Source organism: the organism of the source record quoted next, unplaced genomic scaffold (genome assembly GCF_019419815.1).
Source record: "Pyrus x bretschneideri cultivar Hongxiangsu unplaced genomic scaffold, Pyrus_bretschneideri_v1 Contig2, whole genome shotgun sequence".
Classification (NCBI taxonomy): Eukaryota; Viridiplantae; Streptophyta; class Magnoliopsida; order Rosales; family Rosaceae; genus Pyrus; species Pyrus x bretschneideri.
Genome location: NW_025999501.1, coordinates 10934631 through 10953800, shown reverse-complemented (window position 1 = coordinate 10953800; position 19170 = coordinate 10934631). Strand labels below are relative to the sequence as shown.

The 19170-nt window shown below is 36.5% G+C and overlaps 2 protein-coding genes across 2 annotated transcripts; one reads left to right on the top strand and one right to left on the bottom strand.

Moving 5' to 3' along the window:
- The first annotated feature begins 6773 nt into the window (after positions 1-6773).
- LOC125476838 (protein NODULATION SIGNALING PATHWAY 2-like) lies at positions 6774-8378 on the top strand. Its single transcript, XM_048583402.1, has one exon. It carries the CDS (start codon positions 6774-6776, stop codon positions 8376-8378), a length of 1605 nt encoding a protein of 534 aa, XP_048439359.1.
- A 635-nt stretch (positions 8379-9013) lies between these two features.
- LOC103930163 (ubiquitin-activating enzyme E1 1) lies at positions 9014-14913 on the bottom strand. The gene is given in 8 exon segments (XM_009339462.3): positions 9014-9876; positions 10507-10939; positions 11030-11838; positions 11840-11899; positions 12040-12834; positions 13493-13710; positions 14026-14366; positions 14746-14913. Coding segments are annotated over 7 exon segments (3240 nt in total). The 5' UTR covers positions 14354-14366; positions 14746-14913; the 3' UTR covers positions 9014-9279.
- Between the last annotated feature and the right edge of the window lie 4257 nt (positions 14914-19170).

Below are 19170 nucleotides of genomic sequence, written 5' to 3'. Positions count from 1 at the left end.
ATCTCGTTGTCACTCTCTTCTCTACAACAGGAACCAGAAATTTTTATTTATTTTATTTTTGTGTTTCAAACGGTTACCCGATGAAATTTTCATCGAGTCCAGTTTGTAATAGTATTTAATTTGGTGTGAGGCAACGAAATAATATCATTGCATAAGATATTTTCGTTGAGTCAAGGCGGTAAGCGCACCTTTTACCAAACGCTTTTTTTCGTCGGCCAAACTCAATTTTGTTGACAAATGACTTCTTTTCATTAGATAAAGACTTCGAGTAACGACTTTTGCACAACCACTTTTTTATACGAATGTACGTCGCCTAAAGTTTCAGACGACGAAACCCCATTTAACCCCATAGAATAATTTTCATCTATCCATTTTTTATTTGTTATTTTTAGTGATGAGGCAATAAGAAAATAAGATCAAATAATACCGACAAGCGCATAATTTATGAGACAAAAACTTGTTCTAAACCTAATATTTTACTGAGCATCAGTTTTGTCCTCTGCATTTTATTATTCAAATCAACATACTTGAAGATAATTGAAGCCTTTTGGATAGGGAAGAAGAGCTTGACCAAGAACATGTACTCTAAACTTGTTTTATCTGTTGACTGATTATATGGCTCGTTCTTTGATTGAATGCCAGAGATTAGTATCTTCTGATCAGCAAACATTATTTCCCGGCATCATGATTTATTTCTATCTAGCTACTTGAGGACAAGTGTGAAGATGAATATAATAATCTAGCTTCTATTCCCATATACAAGATAATTACAATAACTAACATGTCAATTTGATGCTTAATTATTTGACATATATATACTTTTGTTTCGGCGGCCAACTGATAGCTAGGATTATCGAGGTCGGATTTAAACCACTTGTCTTAATTAGGTCATGAACCATGAACATGCTTCATGCACTGCTTTGGACTGCTAGACTTAATGCACAGTTAGGAATGTACTGCAGCATCATAATCTTCTTAAAATCCATGAGGGATTTTTGGAGATGTTTTCGCCGATGAAGGACACACCTGTATTCTTATTAATGTTTTTTAATATTAAAAAATGACTATGTTGTTACCAAAAAAATTATCTGTAATAGTCAAATATGACTATGTGGTTATCAAAATCCATTAGAACATTTTTCTTAATATCCACAGAAATATTAAAGAATAAGCTTTCAGAAATAATGTAAGCAAACACTCATTGTTTTTAATTGGTTTTTTGAATTTCTACAAAAACAATCATAAAACTTATTTTGCGTCATTTTTGTTGAACCGTAAGATTTGTAAAATTTATGTAGGACATTTTAGAGATGTTGGGCTAACAAAAAACGGGCAGTACAAATTCTTTTTACTAATTTTTTTGTTTTTGTTTTTGTGCTTAAATATTCAATAAAAATGTACTTATAAGCAGTTTACAAACGGGTTATAGCATTTTCCTTAAATGCGAAAGAAAAAGAAATTAATAAATCTGAGTTGTTAAAATTTGGCCTTGATCTAAGGATTTGTGAGAATAAATATATAATATGAGCAATAAGGTTCTTATCCTATTATGGACCTACTTAAGAAGTATAGATGCATGGCCTTATGATGCATATCTATGTCATTATGGTTCTGTACTCCATATAAATTAAGGGTTTCTATTTCTGTTATATATGCACATTACACTTATATAATACTCTTTATTAGGTATTATAACTAATAGAAAAGCTCTTACGGTGCGAGATGGTAATGGCAGCTTCCTTTGCTGCAACTTTTGGGTATCTGTGCCAAGTATCATCGATCTCATCTTCATGCTGAGTTGAATGCGGCTAGAAGAGCTGTGGACTTTTTTCTTGAACATCAAAATTTTACCTCAAACGTGGTATTGGAAGGGACTCGAGTGTGGCCATTGCAGCTGTGAGTCGGTAAGAGGAAGATAATTCGCTACTGGGATCCCTAATCAATGACATCACAGGAGCTTTACATGGTATCAATGGTATTATGCTGCAGTTTGTGCATCGGGAAGCAAACAAAGTTGCCCATAGATTGGCTCGTATGGGACTGGGTGCTTCCGTCGAAGTACCCTGGGAAGGAGACCATCCAGATTTGATTTTAGAGGATCTATTAGAAGATAATCAATTGTAATGTTTCCCTTACATTTCGTTGAGGATAGTTCCTTGTGCGGGACAATCTTTTTTTCTTCGAACGAGTTGAAATCCTAGACAAGTTTTTTATTAAGACCCATCTATGTACCTATTATCAACTTGTACGTTTTATTCGTCTTAATGAATCGTACCTTCTTAAAAATAAAATAGAAAAGCTCTTATGGGTGGTTGTAGAGAGATTCAAGTAAGAAGATGTCTTTTGGCTTTGTAATCCAGATTAATATCTTAACGTTTCTTAATTATATAAACACCTTTAGAATCAACATATACCCTGATAGAAAATAAAATTAAAAAATCACAAAAGATAGCATGTTGCTATGATTTTGCTCAATTATATATCTATATAACTAGAAAGCTAGGTTAAGGAAGGCTTGTGGACTTTGAGCTATGGTGTGAGAAAGCTCTGCGTATTTACATACAAAATGTGTGAGCTATGATGTCAAGACCAACGGTACTATGGTATAATTAAAAATGACCAAAATTCCTATATCTCACAAATAAAAGCAAGCCCATGCTAGCTTATTTTGCCCATTTGGGTTTTCACCATCAAGTCTGAGTAATTAATTCCAAGCTTGTTAATTCATTATGTATAATATATAAAATAAAAGGCACGCTCTAAAGTCTCATAAAAATCAGTATGGCAAAGATATTCCATATAATTTCATACAATGTTCAAAACTTCTAATACACTGTTCAGCATATTTGACCTGTTGAACCATGTGTCGTTGCTTCTGGTATATTATTAAGATTTAGTTTAAAATATCAATCAAGGAATACAACACAAACATCAAGACAGAGACCTCCCATTTTATCACTTTGATGAAGACCATCACGTTTACTTTCGATCATGCATGCATTCTAAACTTCAATATTAAAATCTAGTCCGATACAGTTGTTATGGACAGCAATCAGCATTCAGAGACTTGATCAGACACAAGGCAATAAGAAAATAAGATCAAATAAAACGACAAGTGCAGAATTTGTTAGTTGAAAACTTGACCCAACTTAATAAAAACCTAATATTTTACTATCAGTTTTGTCTTCTGCATTTGTTCCTTCAAATCAATACTCGGATAACTTGAAGCTTTTGGATAGGGAAGGCATTGACCAAGAACATGTACTCTAAAGTTGTTTTTATTTGTTGACTGATTAGATTGCCCGTTTCTTTGATTGGATACCAGAGATTAGTTTCTTTTGAGCAAACATTATTTCAGGGCATCAAGAAGCATTTTTTATCAACTTGAGGACAAGTATGCAGATGTATATTACTGTTCCCCCCAATATTGCCACAATTATCCAATTTGCAGCATGTGGAATGCGTGTATTACATATGTGACAAGATAATCATATTAACTAACGTTTGAATTAGGAGATAGATTAAAAATCTGCATGGATATAGATGTGCTTATAAAATTCGATTTGATATATATTTTTTATTCGGTTAATAGATAGGATTATGAAAGTCAGCTCTAAACCACAATGACTTAATTAGGTCACGATAATTAACCATGATGAACATATAATTTCGCAATTACATTGCAATGCTTCATGCGTTGCTGTGTTGATACGTAATCATTAATATATGTCTACATCATGGTGAATTTTCTTAATCTTAATTAGTCCACGAAGAAGATAACAAGAAGGGTTACCAAGACTAATGAACGGTATATCACGTTATTGAGAGATTAATTCATATAATAATGATCTGAATATGAAGATCCCTTTTTTTGTGGCCTCCAAAGCAGGAAAAATCCATGACAATCATCAAGAATTATACGTAATACGTAGATCAATGACAAGTCAAAGAAAGAAGAGTATGCTTTACGTGTTCGAATACGGTCAGAGTTATGTTGGTAGAGAGCCTAGAGACCTTCATGCTTCGACATCTTCCATGTAGAGAGCCTAAGAAATATGATGATCTCTAAAGATATGCTCTTATAAAATATTCAATCAATATTTCTAATGCATGCAACGTATGGAAATAATTTCAGCATATACACATTTTATCTTCCTGTACATTGTTGTTTATTTCTGTCTTTCTTGATTTTTCTTTAGTTTATTCAATCCAAATATCGTAAATAAATACAAGTGTACACACTAAGAAAATGATTTGCAGAAATCACCTCCCCAGCTATATTATCTGATATAATCTCATCAAGTGGAGCCTAACAATTTGGTTAATCCAAATCTACAGTTTCCGTATCAATTGAACTTGTACTATGTTGAATAATAGTTTATAACTCCAACGTTTTGGGCAGATTACAAAATGAATGTAATCCCAGGATCGTTCAAGGTGAAAGATAAGACTATGGGAAGTTGGAGGAGAGTCTAATTAAGACTGCAAACAACATAATAATTCACGCAATCTGATTACATAATCACATTTAACTAATAATTAATCAATCAATTGACGCGCATGTTACCCTCTCAGCAGAATGTAGATGGTCTGAATTAGTTTAAACAAATGGATTCAAGTTTTTTTCTGCAGAATAGCATTATGCAGAAACGGCGGGTCATCCTTATCCTAATTATGAAGATTATAGTATTGCAATTTGAATTGATTGCTGTTAACATAAGACAGCATTTGGTAATTGTAAATTTGCACGAGGTTGCGTCCAAAGTCTTTCTTTAATTAAACAAACATTATCTAGCAAATTATGATTAACTATGACCTCCTCCAAATACTTAGGAGATGTATATGTAGCTATAGCTACCATTTTAATTTCCTCACCTTTTTCTAATGAATAGCTAATTGTGTGTCGACGGTATCTCCTTAACATGATATGAAGACAACTAATGGCATGAGTCTACGTGGAAATACCGAGTCCTAATCATCAAGCACCTCTCTCTTAATAAGAACAAATTTTTCAGTGTACCAAGAACATGGTTCAGTACATCAAGTGTTATAATACAATTATTTGAAGATTTATAAATAAATAAAAATCACCAATTGTATTATGATAATGTGTATTGGACCATGTTTCTAGCACACTAAAAAAATCTCTTCTTAAAAAGTTTGTAGTTCATTTCATTTTTAGAGCATTCTTCCTTGCACCCTAAGTTCCCAATCTCAAATCGTTTCCACCAATATGCTTATATAAAATCAAGCATTTCTCCCTTATTGTTTTACAAGAGACTGAAACTTTTTCCGGGTCACATTCAACGGATTACGAATATTGCAGGCCTTAAGATTGACACATCATAATATCATGTATAATTTAATATCAAACATAATATAATATGGACCCTAAGCTATCCAAAATAACCATCTGAACCAATCGGACCTAGAATTTGTTATAATATTATAGGATGTTTAATCATGAAGATTACCTGCAAGTTGATTGATTGTACGTGCTTGTTTTTTCTATTGGGGAATATATGGCGACCGCCAGTTCCTTCTATGACGTAACCAAATACGTAATTTTCTTTATACTTAATCAATCCATATAATTTTCTTGACCAGTGTTAATATAGTTAATTTACGATATCTTTTGTAATGTAGTTACATTTATGCACAACATCTTACCTTCATAATGAATACGACGTTTATAACGAAAACTTACCTTGTTACAGTAACTACAATGTCATCATATGTTATTACACTACCATTATTATGTAACGTTACACAATAACCTTTAAGGGCTCTCATTTAATTTTGTTAAAACAAAGGGTAAAAATGCCCGTGTGTTAAGAAGTATTGTAAATTTCATCTGTCCATATTAATGAAAAAAATACTCAAACAATCAACCTATAGATAAAAATTAATTAATTAATTAATTTAAAAAAAAACAGTACTTAGCAACAATGGTTTTTTTTTTTTTTCTTTTTTTTTTAAGATGATGAACTGGCAGCTTCATTATGATAGTCCGCATTTTCGGAACTAGAAAGACTCACAAAGAACAATTGTTAAAGTTAATAGTCAAGTTCAATACTAAGGTTAGGATCAAGAGGTATTCTTTTTCTTCAAAACACTATTTAAGTGTTCTATTTTCATTTTTCTTTTTTTATAGCTATGAAAGTGAGTTTTGATGGAAACCATTTGGGAATTCAATTAATATAGCTCGTTAAGGGTAGAAGAGCTACCTAGGTGTCACTGTATGGAAGGATAATCAGACTCTGTGTCACCAAATTGGAATCATACCCTTGTTCACATTGAGGGCTTTTAATGTCAATACACAATTAAGTCATTAAATAATTTATTAATTAAGGTTATATTTCTTTTCTTATGATGAAGGGTAATTACGTTGAAAAGACAGGAATCATTATCTATCTAATTTTCTTGATTAAAATGCAAAGGTACGTGCAGCACATAAGTCATCCCCTCAAGAAGCAGCCAGGAGGGCAAAGAGAATTGACCGGGGAACCTTCTGTGAAATTTTGTGTGCCTTGTGTAGAAAGTTGGTGAGAACGATTAGTAATTGTTTATGAAGATAAAATAGTGATTAATAACTCTTAATTAATAATTTTACATTATAATAATCATCTGTTTTTTCTACTATTTTATGCGTAATTTGTCATTACATTATCACCCACCAATATATAATGATGGATTAGGACTTCATTAGCAAATCAAACCCATAGAGAAAAGTGTTCAAACCCTCTTAAAATTATTCATCAGAAAAGAAAAAGATGATGCAATCTGAGATGAACTTTCAGACCTTGTGGCCATATCTGAATGTAACAAATTCAGCTTTGGATACAAATGAATACACTGAGCAGATGGGGAGCTCTGAATTTTCTTCGATTTTCATGGCATCGGACGAATTTTCAGAAACTTCTTTTCCATTTTCAACCATGTTTTCTGGTGAATTTGAACAGCTTGCAGATTGTGATAATCTCCTGCAAGTCACATCGATGGCGGTAGAGGAATTTCCGATGGAGTTGGGAGGATTCGAGACAAATTATTTGATCGGTGAGATTGAAAATATGTATGCCTCATGTTTGGAAGGCAGTGAGGGAAGCAATACGCTTCCTTCACAGCAATTTTCTGGTGAAGGAAATGATGTGTGGAGTCCAAACTCTTTTGCGATATCCGAGGCATCCTCCATGGATGTGACATCCGTCCAACAATCAATAACCCTGCCCAGAGACGAGATGGAAATCGACAACAAAGTGAGTATTCGCCATCTGCTCAAGGCATTCGGCGAGGCCATGGAGATGGGGCAGAGGGAGCTGGAGGAGGTGATCATGAGATGCCTTGTGGAGAAAGTAAACCCACTTGGTCAATCTCTTGAGCGCCTTGCATTCTACTTATGTCAAGGAGTTGTTGATAATCAGCAGGGAGACTATTTGAAACAAGAATCCTGCAAGAATTTTGAGGCCGCTTTCAACTTGTTCTACCAAATCTTCCCTTTTGGGAGATTTGCTCACTACGGAGCAAACACCGCGATCCTCGAGGCTGTCCCGGAGGATGTAGAAACGGTTCATGTAGTGGAATTTGATATCGGTGAAGGGGTTCAATTGTCTCAGCTGATTGAGGCTGTGGCAAAGAGAAACAAAACACTTGAAGTGACAGCAATTAAATGGGATGCGGAAGAGAGTGATGTGGTTGCTCCTCCACAGTGGAGATTCGAGGAGACAAAAAGGCAACTCCAACATCATGCAAGGTCTTTCGGGGTAAACTTGAAGGTGGAAGAGATCGAGATCGAGGATTTGGTGAGTGAAATCAAGAAGGCGAACAAGAGAGGTGGGAGGAGAGAATTTCTAGCCTTCAATTCTATGGTAGGGCTTCCTCATATGAGGAGGAGAAGAAGCAGAGGACTTCTCATGGAATTCTTAAGGCTAGCTAAGGATTTGTTAGCCAATTCAGCAAGAGGTATCATAACTTTCGGTGACGGAGATGCTTGTGTGAAAAGGGGAAATGACTCGAGTTTCAACTCCTCCTTTGACGCTAATGTTGTGCACTACAAAGCCTTGTTAGAGTCTATTGAATCGAGCTTCCCGATCCATCTTGGAGAGGCCAGGATTGTGATGGAGTTGATGTTTGTTGCACCGTATGTGTCTTCTCACGCATGGTTCGAGAAATGGAACGAAGCAAGAGAAGGCGGAAATCTTCAGCCCTGGTTTGGGCTGGAGGGTAGGAGAGTGAGCAGGGAAATGTTAATGGAGGCGAAAGAAATTGTGGGAGCAGATAGCTCGTATGGAGTGAGAGGAGGAGAGAATGGGAATGACATGACTTTGGAATGGAATTCAACTCCTTTGGTTAGAGTTGAAACCTGGACAAACAGAAGCTAGCTAGAAATGGACCTTTCTTTTTTTTTTTTTTTTTTTCACTCTTTCTTCAAATTTTAGTACAGCAAATGTTTAGACTACTGGAGGTTAACATAAGACGTTTTTGAACAGATTCATTACTTTTGATGTTATAAAAAAAGATCAACCAAGTTGGTGGATTATTTGGTATATAAATTTCACTCTATAACCCTCGCAAAACTTACTATCATAGAAGATTTTTATCGAGATCTACCAAGTTCCAACACCTAGGATGTCACTGTAACGGTACCTGAATCAATAACTCACTTCTATTTGCTCGACTTTTTCACATGACCTTGCGTTGTCGGCTTCGGTCCCACCACAGTTGCTCTCCAAGTGCGCGCACGGTGAACTTGCCAGGTTTATCAGTAATACTTAAACCTATGACATGTCTGTATTTTTGGTTGAAAACTGATGGTGCTTGAACTCCCAAAAGGGTGTCTTACACAGCACCTGCCCTCTCCTACCGGCAGGTCCGACCCGGGAGGGGTCAATTTCCTCCCAAGTCAGGCATGCCAAGTTAATAACTTGAAGCTTTCAAAAGCGATGACATAACCTAAATTTTACCACTTGTGTCTTGTAACGGTACAGAGAAAGCGAATCGAAAAAATTCAACTGGAAACGAAGGAAAAAGGACATAAAATTGACTGATTGGCAAAATAAACAACCAACATTAGAAAGTATAACCAGATGGACCTGGACCTGAAATCGGCAGGAACATAACGAAGTTCGGACAATCGGTGCTACTCTAAAGTCTAGACATATAATTGAGTACATATAAAACTCCGTTTGCTGCTTGTATTAAACTTAAAAGTCAAATGCCAAAGGGTTTGCATCCTAAAGATTGCATTCCAGTTTTGATTGATAAGCTCATCAACCGAAATGCCTACTTGAAGTAAATGGAGATTTGCGGGATATCAATGTCGTTCTCTTCTTCATCTTCGCAAGCCACCACCACATCAAAGTGATTCCTATTTGGAGGCAGTTCTGCCTTCGCAATACTCGTAGCCAAGTCCACCATGGTCCTGTCCATGCGCTCCTTGTGCTTCGGGAACATGCTGTTAAAGAGCAGGCAACTTCCATAGGAGATGCTGTACGCGCTTAGGCCCTGGTCTTCGAGCCACTTGAGGAGCTGCTTTAAAGTTGGGTTGTCTCTTATAATCCACCTATCCCATACTGTCCACTTCATATGTTGGTGCTTGATGACTTTTGGAGGAACTGGTTCAGCCATGGAGAACAGAGGAAGGGAGAGATTGGCAAAGGTGTTTCGGTAGTCCTCAACCGTGTGCCCTCCATCCAGAACCTTGTACAGCTCCAAGCAGACAAGGCCAGTTGCCAGAGCAGTAGCTGTTGCAATCGCAGGAATGATTCTTCCTGCAATGAATTTGGCTTTCAGCTTGTCAACTTCACCAATGCCATAGTTCCTGGCCCTCATGTTTGCAAATCCAGCTATCAGGTCCATATGATAGTTTGTGTCATCATCCTGCATCAAAACATATGAAAAGCGCCATATCAGTTGCAGGATTCTGAGGGAAAATGAGAAAGGAAAAAGAAAGTCGCCTCCTGTAAACTTTGAACTTTCACATACTTTTGGCTCTAATTCAAATGGATACGACACCATCATACAAGAAGCATTTATCTTATGATATAGCACTAAGCAACAAATCCCTCCCCAATATCAATAACAATGCTTATAAATACACTAAACGCACACCTAACGAGTAACGATCTAACAATGTCAAATTGTAACAGTTGTGTAGCTAATTGCTTATAAATAATTAAGTTGATTTCCTCATTAGGGTGGGCTATAATTAGTTCTGCAAGATTTAACCGTCATGTACTTCAGTACTTTCTACAGAACATGCAGAAGACCTAACAAGTTTGGGAGATGCTAACACCCTTATTCGAAATTTCTTATACATTGCTTATTATCTGCATGTTTCAAAAAAGAACTTTATTCTTGCACATGTACCATGGTTGCCCTCAAAGGTAGCTCCAACATTTTACCATACATGGAAGTCACTCTATCTCAGAAGCCGCAAGCCTGAGATGAACAAATAAATACGATGTCTAGAGATAATTTCTACATAATAAGAAAAGGCCTTCAACAAACCTTCTCAAACTGAATCGGGTTCATCTTGAAGCCTGGTGGCAGCCGCTCCTTGCATTTTTCTAACTTCACAACCAACTCATTGATAACCGCAGCATCATCAATCGATGCTGGTAAGACGCTTGTAGATTTTTCGTCAGTCTCAATCTTCACATCTTTCTTAGGCTGAAAATCTGGTACCATCACTTTGTTAACAGCATCAGCAAACTTTGTACGAGACTTTACCCAATCAGGAATTGGGATGTTGAATGTCTCTGCTCGTAGTATAGATGCTGCCATTAAAAACTGAAGGTGGCTGAGATCATCAACTGAGAACTGCAGCGGGCGAGGAAAACGCTTGGGGGCAGACCAAAATGGTGTCCCACTACTGGTTGTAGCATCCTCAGGAAAAGTATATGTTAACTGCTTCACACGGTTGACAAAGTAGTCCTCGAATCTGTTTCCATTAAGAACAATTGATTAGATACAGGAAAGAATATTATGATTAAATGAAAACTAAAAGAATATTGATAAACAAGAACTGTACTTTAGACGGGCCCAGTTTATGCAATCTTGAAACGTCTCACATCTCTCCTTGTCAAGACATTCAATGACACTTTCCAAGTTGTTCCTGGCCTGAGCATCACCAGCATTCTTCATTGCAGCAGTGTATTCATGAGGATTGGTCAGGTAGGCATTTACTTCAGCTGGCACCTTCTCAAGTAGACCCTCAAACTCAGATCGGGCCCATGTCAAGCAGTGGTCAATGTTGTGAGGGAAGGAATGGACAGTACACATGGGTGCTTGCTTTTCAGGTGGGTCCCGCGATGCTCCATAATTTTCAGTCAGGTGAGGAATGACCATCTGCGTGTTGCACTTGGCACCTAGTGTTCCTGATTCCAAAAGGGGCTTCTGGAAATACAAGCATCTCTGATCAATGTAAAGCCTTGCATTCACATTGTCCAGAGCATTGATAACAACATCCAAATTCTCCCAGAAAGTATCATCAAACACATTTTCAGTATCCGGGCTTGCGCGATTCTGCAGTGCTTCAACATTCAGACTACCATTTATCAACGTAGCAGCAGAGGCAGCTACTGTTGATTTAGCCTGCCCAATGTTCCAATCTCGGAAGAGAAATTGCCTGCTAAGGTTACTCTTCTCAATAACATCATCATCTGTAATTGTTAACTTCCCCTCTTTACCACAAGACACACCCATCAATGCTAAATTCTTCAAAAACTCACATCCTAGTGCACCAGATCCGACAGTGAACACTTTTGCATCCTCCAGCTTTTTCTGGAGCTTGGCTCCGAATACTGAAATTTGTGCATCATATCGGCTGTTCAAAGGCTTCAAAGTCATTAGGATCCAAGGTCCCTGACGGAAGGGATTCAACTGAATCAAAGTAGAAAAACTGTCCACAAGGCAAGGAAAAACAAGTCTTAAATTATAATGATACAAACGCAAACCTAGCGGACCAGGTAAAGATTCAAAACCAAAAAGCAGTGTCGATCATTCTTGCAAAAAAATTTCAAGTTTGGTTTGAGTAATTACCTGGAAAAGAGGATGGAACTTAGCAGAACAGGCCTTCACAACTTCTTGTCCAACAATACCACCAAACATAGCAGCCATGGGATTTAGCACAGCTCTAGCACCAAATGCAAAATGACGAAGAATCTTGTGGTCAATCTCCTCAAGCTTCCCATCTGCTGAGCTATCATTGATGTTAGTTACCAAAGATATGAATTTTGTAGCATCATCCTCAGATCCAGAAACAGGGAAACGCCCCAACTCTGAGATGAACTTATCTAGTGCCTGAAATGCCAAGTGTAGGAGAGGTGGGCGATCAAACTTGGAGAAGTCAATCAGAAGGAAGTCGCCATGATCCTTAAGTGCTTCTCGCAAAGGCTTAAAGTTCAACACCTTGGGTTGCTTCACCTGTGTGACTATACCCCCTTTCTCATACGCAGCATAATTGGTAGTGTCCTCCTCGATTGTGAATGAGTAGGGTCTTGCATTCTTAACCTTCCTCGGCTTTCCATCATTCAACTCAGTCATTCCATGTACTTCGGTGAACACAACTAAATCCCCATCCTGGAACTCAAGCCTCTCATCATCAACACATGCTACGAGAGCAGGGTTGTCGTTACTAATCGATGCAATTATGCCTGTATGTGGATCCTCACCATCAACGTCAAGAACAGTGAACTCAGGGCCAAAGTCACAAAATACACTGCCAAAAAGGCCTCGTACTTCGGATTTTATAAAAGATATGGGAGGCTTATGATTATGGCAGTAGTCATCGAATTCAATTGCTTTCTCCAGGCTAATATCAGTGAAAACTACAGCCTGCAGAAATTGAAATACAAAGCTAAACACAGTTGCCTACTGAATAATTAAAGCATATAAAACATAACTATACAGAGAAATACAAACACAGCTCCAAAACTTGAGAGGAAAATTCACTCGGAATCCAGCTTAATAACAATATCAGTACTTGTTTATCCAAATGCACCTCTTCCCAAAAGTACAAGAAAGTCCGTCTACTACTGTTTGTTAGTAGATAAACACAACTATACAGGAACAAAACCATTCAAACTATACATTGTTAAAAACGAGCAAATAGTCTAAGATACACCTTGTGTTATTAGGCAAGGAGAATATATGATTTCAAGAACATTGATTCACTTGATTTCACCACAATCCTCTAAAATAAAAGTTAGCAAAAAAACTGCCGTAATACAGGAAAACAGAAACACCATTCTGGCTCCAATAATTGGAAAGGCTTTGAACTTCTAAAGAAACATTGACAGAAAGAGAGAGAATACTCAAACATATTCCTCATGTTCATAGGCAAGCAAAACAAATATGATAATCAAGAACACTGATTTCCCTCAATTATAAAAATGTAAATACGAAACTGGATTTAACCACAGACCTGTAAATTAAAAGTTAGCAATATCAAGCCATCATGCAACAAAAGAAGTAACAAAGAAACGAGGGTCACCTGGAAATCAGAGAGTTTCTCTTTTGTCAATTCAGTTGTTATGGTCGAAATGAGAACAGCGTTGTTTAGTTCTTGTAATTTTTGGACACAGGCAAGGGCCCGATTCTTTCCAACATCATCCTCAGAAAAGAAGAAGTTGCTTGACAAGTCCCACAACTCAACAACTCCATCATCATGTAAGGTCACAGACTTGACACCGGCAAGAACAAGGTTTTTTGCTGCAACAAATATCAATCTCATTACATAAACCACAGAATTACCAATTATTTGTACCACCATAATTTCTACGCAAACGAACTAGGAAGTGATTAGCAAAGTGCTCTCTTCGAGCTCCTTATTATAGGATACAAAACAGTGAATCATTTCACAGTTTTCTCATGCATGATCGGGTTATGCATGTCTAACCTAAAAATGGAAAACACAATTCCATAAATAAAGAAATGACATTTACATCTTTCTCTTTATTATTCTCAGTTATTATAAGAACAATTAAATTCCCAATATCATCCAAAAGAACGACGTTTTTCACATACCAATCTCTGCGCCGAGGCCCTGCATTCCAGAGACGAGAATGTTGGAGGCAAAGAGCCGGCGCATGGTCTCCCTGCCATACACCGCCAGCTGCCGGCTGTGGAGATCTTCATCGATATCGTTTGAGCTCCCGTTGCCCAATGCCATGATCGGCAATTCGTCGACGCTGCTACTGTTGTTGTTGTTGTTGTTAAAAGTGGTGGTGTTATTGTTTTCGTTGCTCTTAGAACCGTCCGTAGCCGCAGCTCCGCGAAGCTTCTTGATCGGAGATTCCGTGGCTTCGTTTACTACAACCTCTCCGCCCACTGCTTCTCTCTTTCTAGGAAGCATATAGTGCGATGAACTGCCGAAACACCAAAATCTCATTTTTATCAGTAATCAGTCTCAAATTCCACACTCTAAAACCAAACCCTAACACAATCTCCGATTAATTGCACTATAAATATTATTATATCATTTTAAACTAAAATTAAACCCTAAAATCACAAGATCGATTCAAACGCCTCCGGATTTCAGCTGATTGAATTTATCTCACCGAACAAAAAATAAAAGCACCAGAAAACAATATCAAAATTTTCCTTCGTGTACTTTTCTCAAGAAACAAACAGAAAGTAAACAGCTAAAAAGTGATCTACAATCAATCGATTCGAAAACTGAACACATAGATCGATTCGATGCGATAAAGCGAAAAGAAAAGCATGCGGGTGACGCAAAGAATATACCGAGACGAACTGTGGCGAAGAAGCGACGGGGAGAATTTTTGGAGAGAGAAAAGGAGAGGAGAGGAGAGAGAGAGAGAGGAAGCGTCGATTGCAGGTTTTCGTTAGGGTTTCTTGTTGTTTCAGCTGCAGAGAGATGCGATGGTCCTGAGGTCGCGGTTCATCTCTCCTTGTAGAGAGACAGAGAGAGATAGTGAAACAGGTGGGCCGTGAAAGGTGGACTTGGATTGGGGTAAAGGGAAATGATGTCCTTCGGGGTCAGTTTGGGTGCGGGGTTTAGTGTAATCTCATCAGGGATAGTGCTGGGATAATGTCGTACTGTCGTTTTTTTCCCTTGTTAACAAACAGATGTATGTAATTGAAATTGCCGGTGTTGGAATTCAATTGAACCGACTGAATGGATTTTGCGTTTACCAATGTCTTTTTGCTTCATTGTTTCTAGGTAATCACGGATAAATATTTTTGTTAAATACTTGACGATATATTGTTGAATTCAACAACTTGGTGCCTGAATTAAGCAAGTCTGATTTTATATTTAACGACAAATCAAACTTATTTCGATGTTTTTGGGGTTTTCGAATTCAAAAATTTAAAGTATTACGAAGTAACTTAAATCTTGACTAGTTAAAAAGATTTTGTAATATTGATATGACACGACATGACATTACACGTTAACTTAATAAGAAACTAACGATAAGCTTCGGTTTTTTGCGATGCTAACTGCCATTGTGCAACCTTGCTAAGTCTACTCGAATTATGCAACACTTAATGATATGACCCACTCTGGATGCTTGTTATTCACTCTTAAGTCAATCAAAGTATAGTCTTCTAATTATAAATAATATTCATAGTAATTGCGTACTTTAATTTTCAACTTGTACCAGAGCAATAATTCGGGATTTAATCCGCTTATCTTCGGTGTCATTCGTCTATCTGCATTGTTCGTTTTGTACTTTTGTTTTTTTGTTTTTTTTCATTTTGTGTTGGACCGTGCTTGTCGTTGATTTTTTTTTTTTTTTTTTAAATGGAGTCGCACAGAAGTAGTCGCGCCGACGACTGTTTGGAAACATACTTAACCCGCACCACTATCTGCTTGAACCCGCATCGCGTCACCACCTCAATCCGCAGCCACACCTGGATCCATCTCCGCAGCACCGTACTTGACTACTGCAACCATTGAACCACCATCCGCTGCTGCACACCCCGCCTGTAATTCCTTCTGCACCAGAGACGAGAACCATCGAACCCACCACACCGCATCACACCTTTCTTGTCCTTTGCGATCTGACTTGATGAATCACAACGACCTGTTTGAAACCACACCCGCACCCAATCTGCATCACACCTGCACCCTCTTATCTGACTTGCCCCCACCAATGACAAAAGAACAAGGAACAAAGATACGAAAAAAGGACGCAGAGAAAAGAAAAAGAAAGTAAAAAATAAAAGAACTTGACTGTTTACAAACCAAAGGAACAAAAAAATTTTTTTTTTTAAACGACAGGAACAAAATTTTATTCTAACAATAATTTACAAACCAGAGGCCCGTATAAACATAAACAAAACAAACAGGGCCATCCAAGCTAACCTAAAAGCGCCCAAATAAGGGCCCAAAGCTAGATAGAGAAAAAGAAAATTCTGAATACCTTCTACCACCACCGTTGTGTACATAGTAAAAAATTGGATCGTTTGTTTGTTTGGTATTACAGTTGGGATATGGAAAATGAAAATCTTGTCCTCTTATTGACGGGATCCATACTTCCAACATCTGTCTGCTGAAAACGGGAATTGTCTACATTAAGGTCTGTCCATATTCTATATGGATCTATATCTATTTGCTATCTATCTGAATTTGCCTGTCTGTTCGTGTAGCGGAGCCTACTTGTATGTCCGTGTAGTAAAGCCTGCATGTATGTCCGACTAACAGAGCCTGTATCCACATCTGCTTGTTGGCAAACTCATGTTGTTTACCACTATGAATTTGAAGGTAGTACTAGAAAACATTAATATTTCTAGTTATTTGATTGTTTGGGTTTTAGGGCCAGTCCATTACAATTAGGTTTTCATATAGAGATTTGGGTATAATTTATTCACTAGTGAACAAGTCAGTCAAAATATAGTCCTTAATTTGTAGCCGTCTCACCATTCTTCATTATAAATAATATTCATAGTTTCGTAGTAATCTTCATTTGTAATCCGTAGTTTGATTTTCAACTATTTGGTAGTTTTTTTTCCTTAGTTTGTAGGGTTGGACCCTTAGTTTGTAGGGTTGGACACGACTTTACTATATTTCCGGATACCTACAACAATCCCCAACCCATGCATGTAAAACTAAGTTAAAGTAAGTTGGTTTCTAACTTATACATAGCACCAAACATATATAACAAATGCTAAGGAGACTTTTTAAGAATGAAACTCTTCATAGATTCCTTGTCACTCATGTTTTCGGCACAATGTTTTATAATATTAGCACGAGAATTGACGTTAATCTGTGAGATGACAGAGTGTCTAAGCAGAGTCTCATTTTAAGAAAGTTTCCTTAACATTTCTCATATGTTAGGTTTAATTCCAGATACCTAATATAAGTGAAAGGATAAGTAGATTCCAATCATGTTGTTGGAACACTTAAGACATATTAGTCATAAATTGGGCGATAAGCAGGTTTTCTTATAAAGGGAACACAAACGTTATTTCCAACAAAAATCTCTAACGTGATATTTTGAGAATTCTTTACTCGTCTTTTGTCTTCCTCAGCATAAGTTAAAGTAAAAGGGACTATATATGCGACAAATTTTAATTAAATATTGATGGCAACTATAAAGTAACACATACGATACGAATATCACTGTAAAGAAGAATAAAATGTTATTGTTCAAAGAGAATCAAGAGTATTGTCTTTTTGTGATATGAAAATTCATGACACGGTAAACTTGAACAAAACTATACAAAGATTGTCTATGCAAAAAATCACTCTATTTAAGTGAAAAAAAAAAAGATGAACGGAATAACTAAAAGTATTATGAATAGTTTATATATTTGCTACAATAGATTGGTTAAATGATCTTAATTTTTGCAGATATAATCGTTATAAAATGATTCATAATATGAACGGTTATCATCATAAACACAAAGCTCTGTAATTCGAACACGAATAATTTTGAGTAGGAACTCGTACTAATCCTTGAGTAGCCAAATATTGTTCTTTCTAACATTAACACAAAAATTTTGAGTAGGAACTCGTACTCATCTTTTAGTAACCAAATATTGTTCTTTCTAGCATTAAAAACAGAAGTACTACTAAAATGAAAAGAATTAAAGGGTTGAAACGAAACTCATTTTGTCGGTTGGAATAAGTTCAGCTTGATCGCATTCCTTGCTTCAAAATCAAAACCCATTTAAGCAACTGAATGAACTTCGATTTCACCGGAAAAAAAATCGCTTGATACAAACCCTAATTAAGGTATTACCTCAATATTTTGTTAACAAAAAAAATACTACTTCAGAACTGATTGAACATTGACGTATCATAATTTTAGCTCATTATTAAACAATATCGAGTATCTTTCAAGTAAGGTCTACAAAAAAATCCAACATGAAAGGGACTAGGATCTGGCGAATCTTATGAATCCTATGCAAATCTTTGATTTCATTGTGTTAAGGGTCATACAAAATCTCTCTTTAAACTACTAGGCAAAGCCTTCTTTTTATGTGCGAGAACTATCTAAGAAAAATACTCGTAATCATTGTAAGTTTCATACAAAAGCACTTCTAAGACTTTAATAACATGTTTACTTACTTGGAATCAAAGAAGACATGAATCAGTATGAAAAGAAATGACATGTTCACATATCACTGCCGTATTTGTCATTTTAAGAAGACTTTAATTCAATATTTCACTTTGTTAGATAATATGTTAGTAAGAGAAGATAAACCTATATATGGATATGTAATAGTAAAACATTGTCTTCTTTTCCTTTACTTGCTTAGAACGTATCTTCACTATAATTTTTCATAATTAGTAATTAGAATCGTTCAATCTTGAAATATTTATTTGAAGATTATCCCTACAAAAAATTATTTGAATCTGATATCATTTATTCATCTAAATATATGAAGTCAACAAATAATCATAAATATTTTATACCGGAGCACTAGGGTTTCTCACTCGTGTGAGTTCCCACGTGCGTATAATCCGCCATTTACATCATCAGGTCATTCTCTGGAATCGCAGGGACATCACTTCCTTGCTTTTTCTTTAATTCCCTCTGTTTCTCTTTGTTTCGTTTTTCCATATTCATAGTTTCATTTTTATTTTGTGTCTATTTTATTTTCTTATTCTTTATTTAGGTCTTTCTTTTTCTGATTTGTTTTAGTGTGTTCAGGCAGTTTATTGTGATTGTTTATATGTTTTTATTTATTTTTACACCT

Excerpts from the sequence above, each read along its gene's own strand:
- LOC125476838 (XM_048583402.1), top strand. The coding sequence starts at position 6,774 with ATGATGCAATCTGAGATGAACTTTCAGACCTTGTGGCCATATCTGAAT.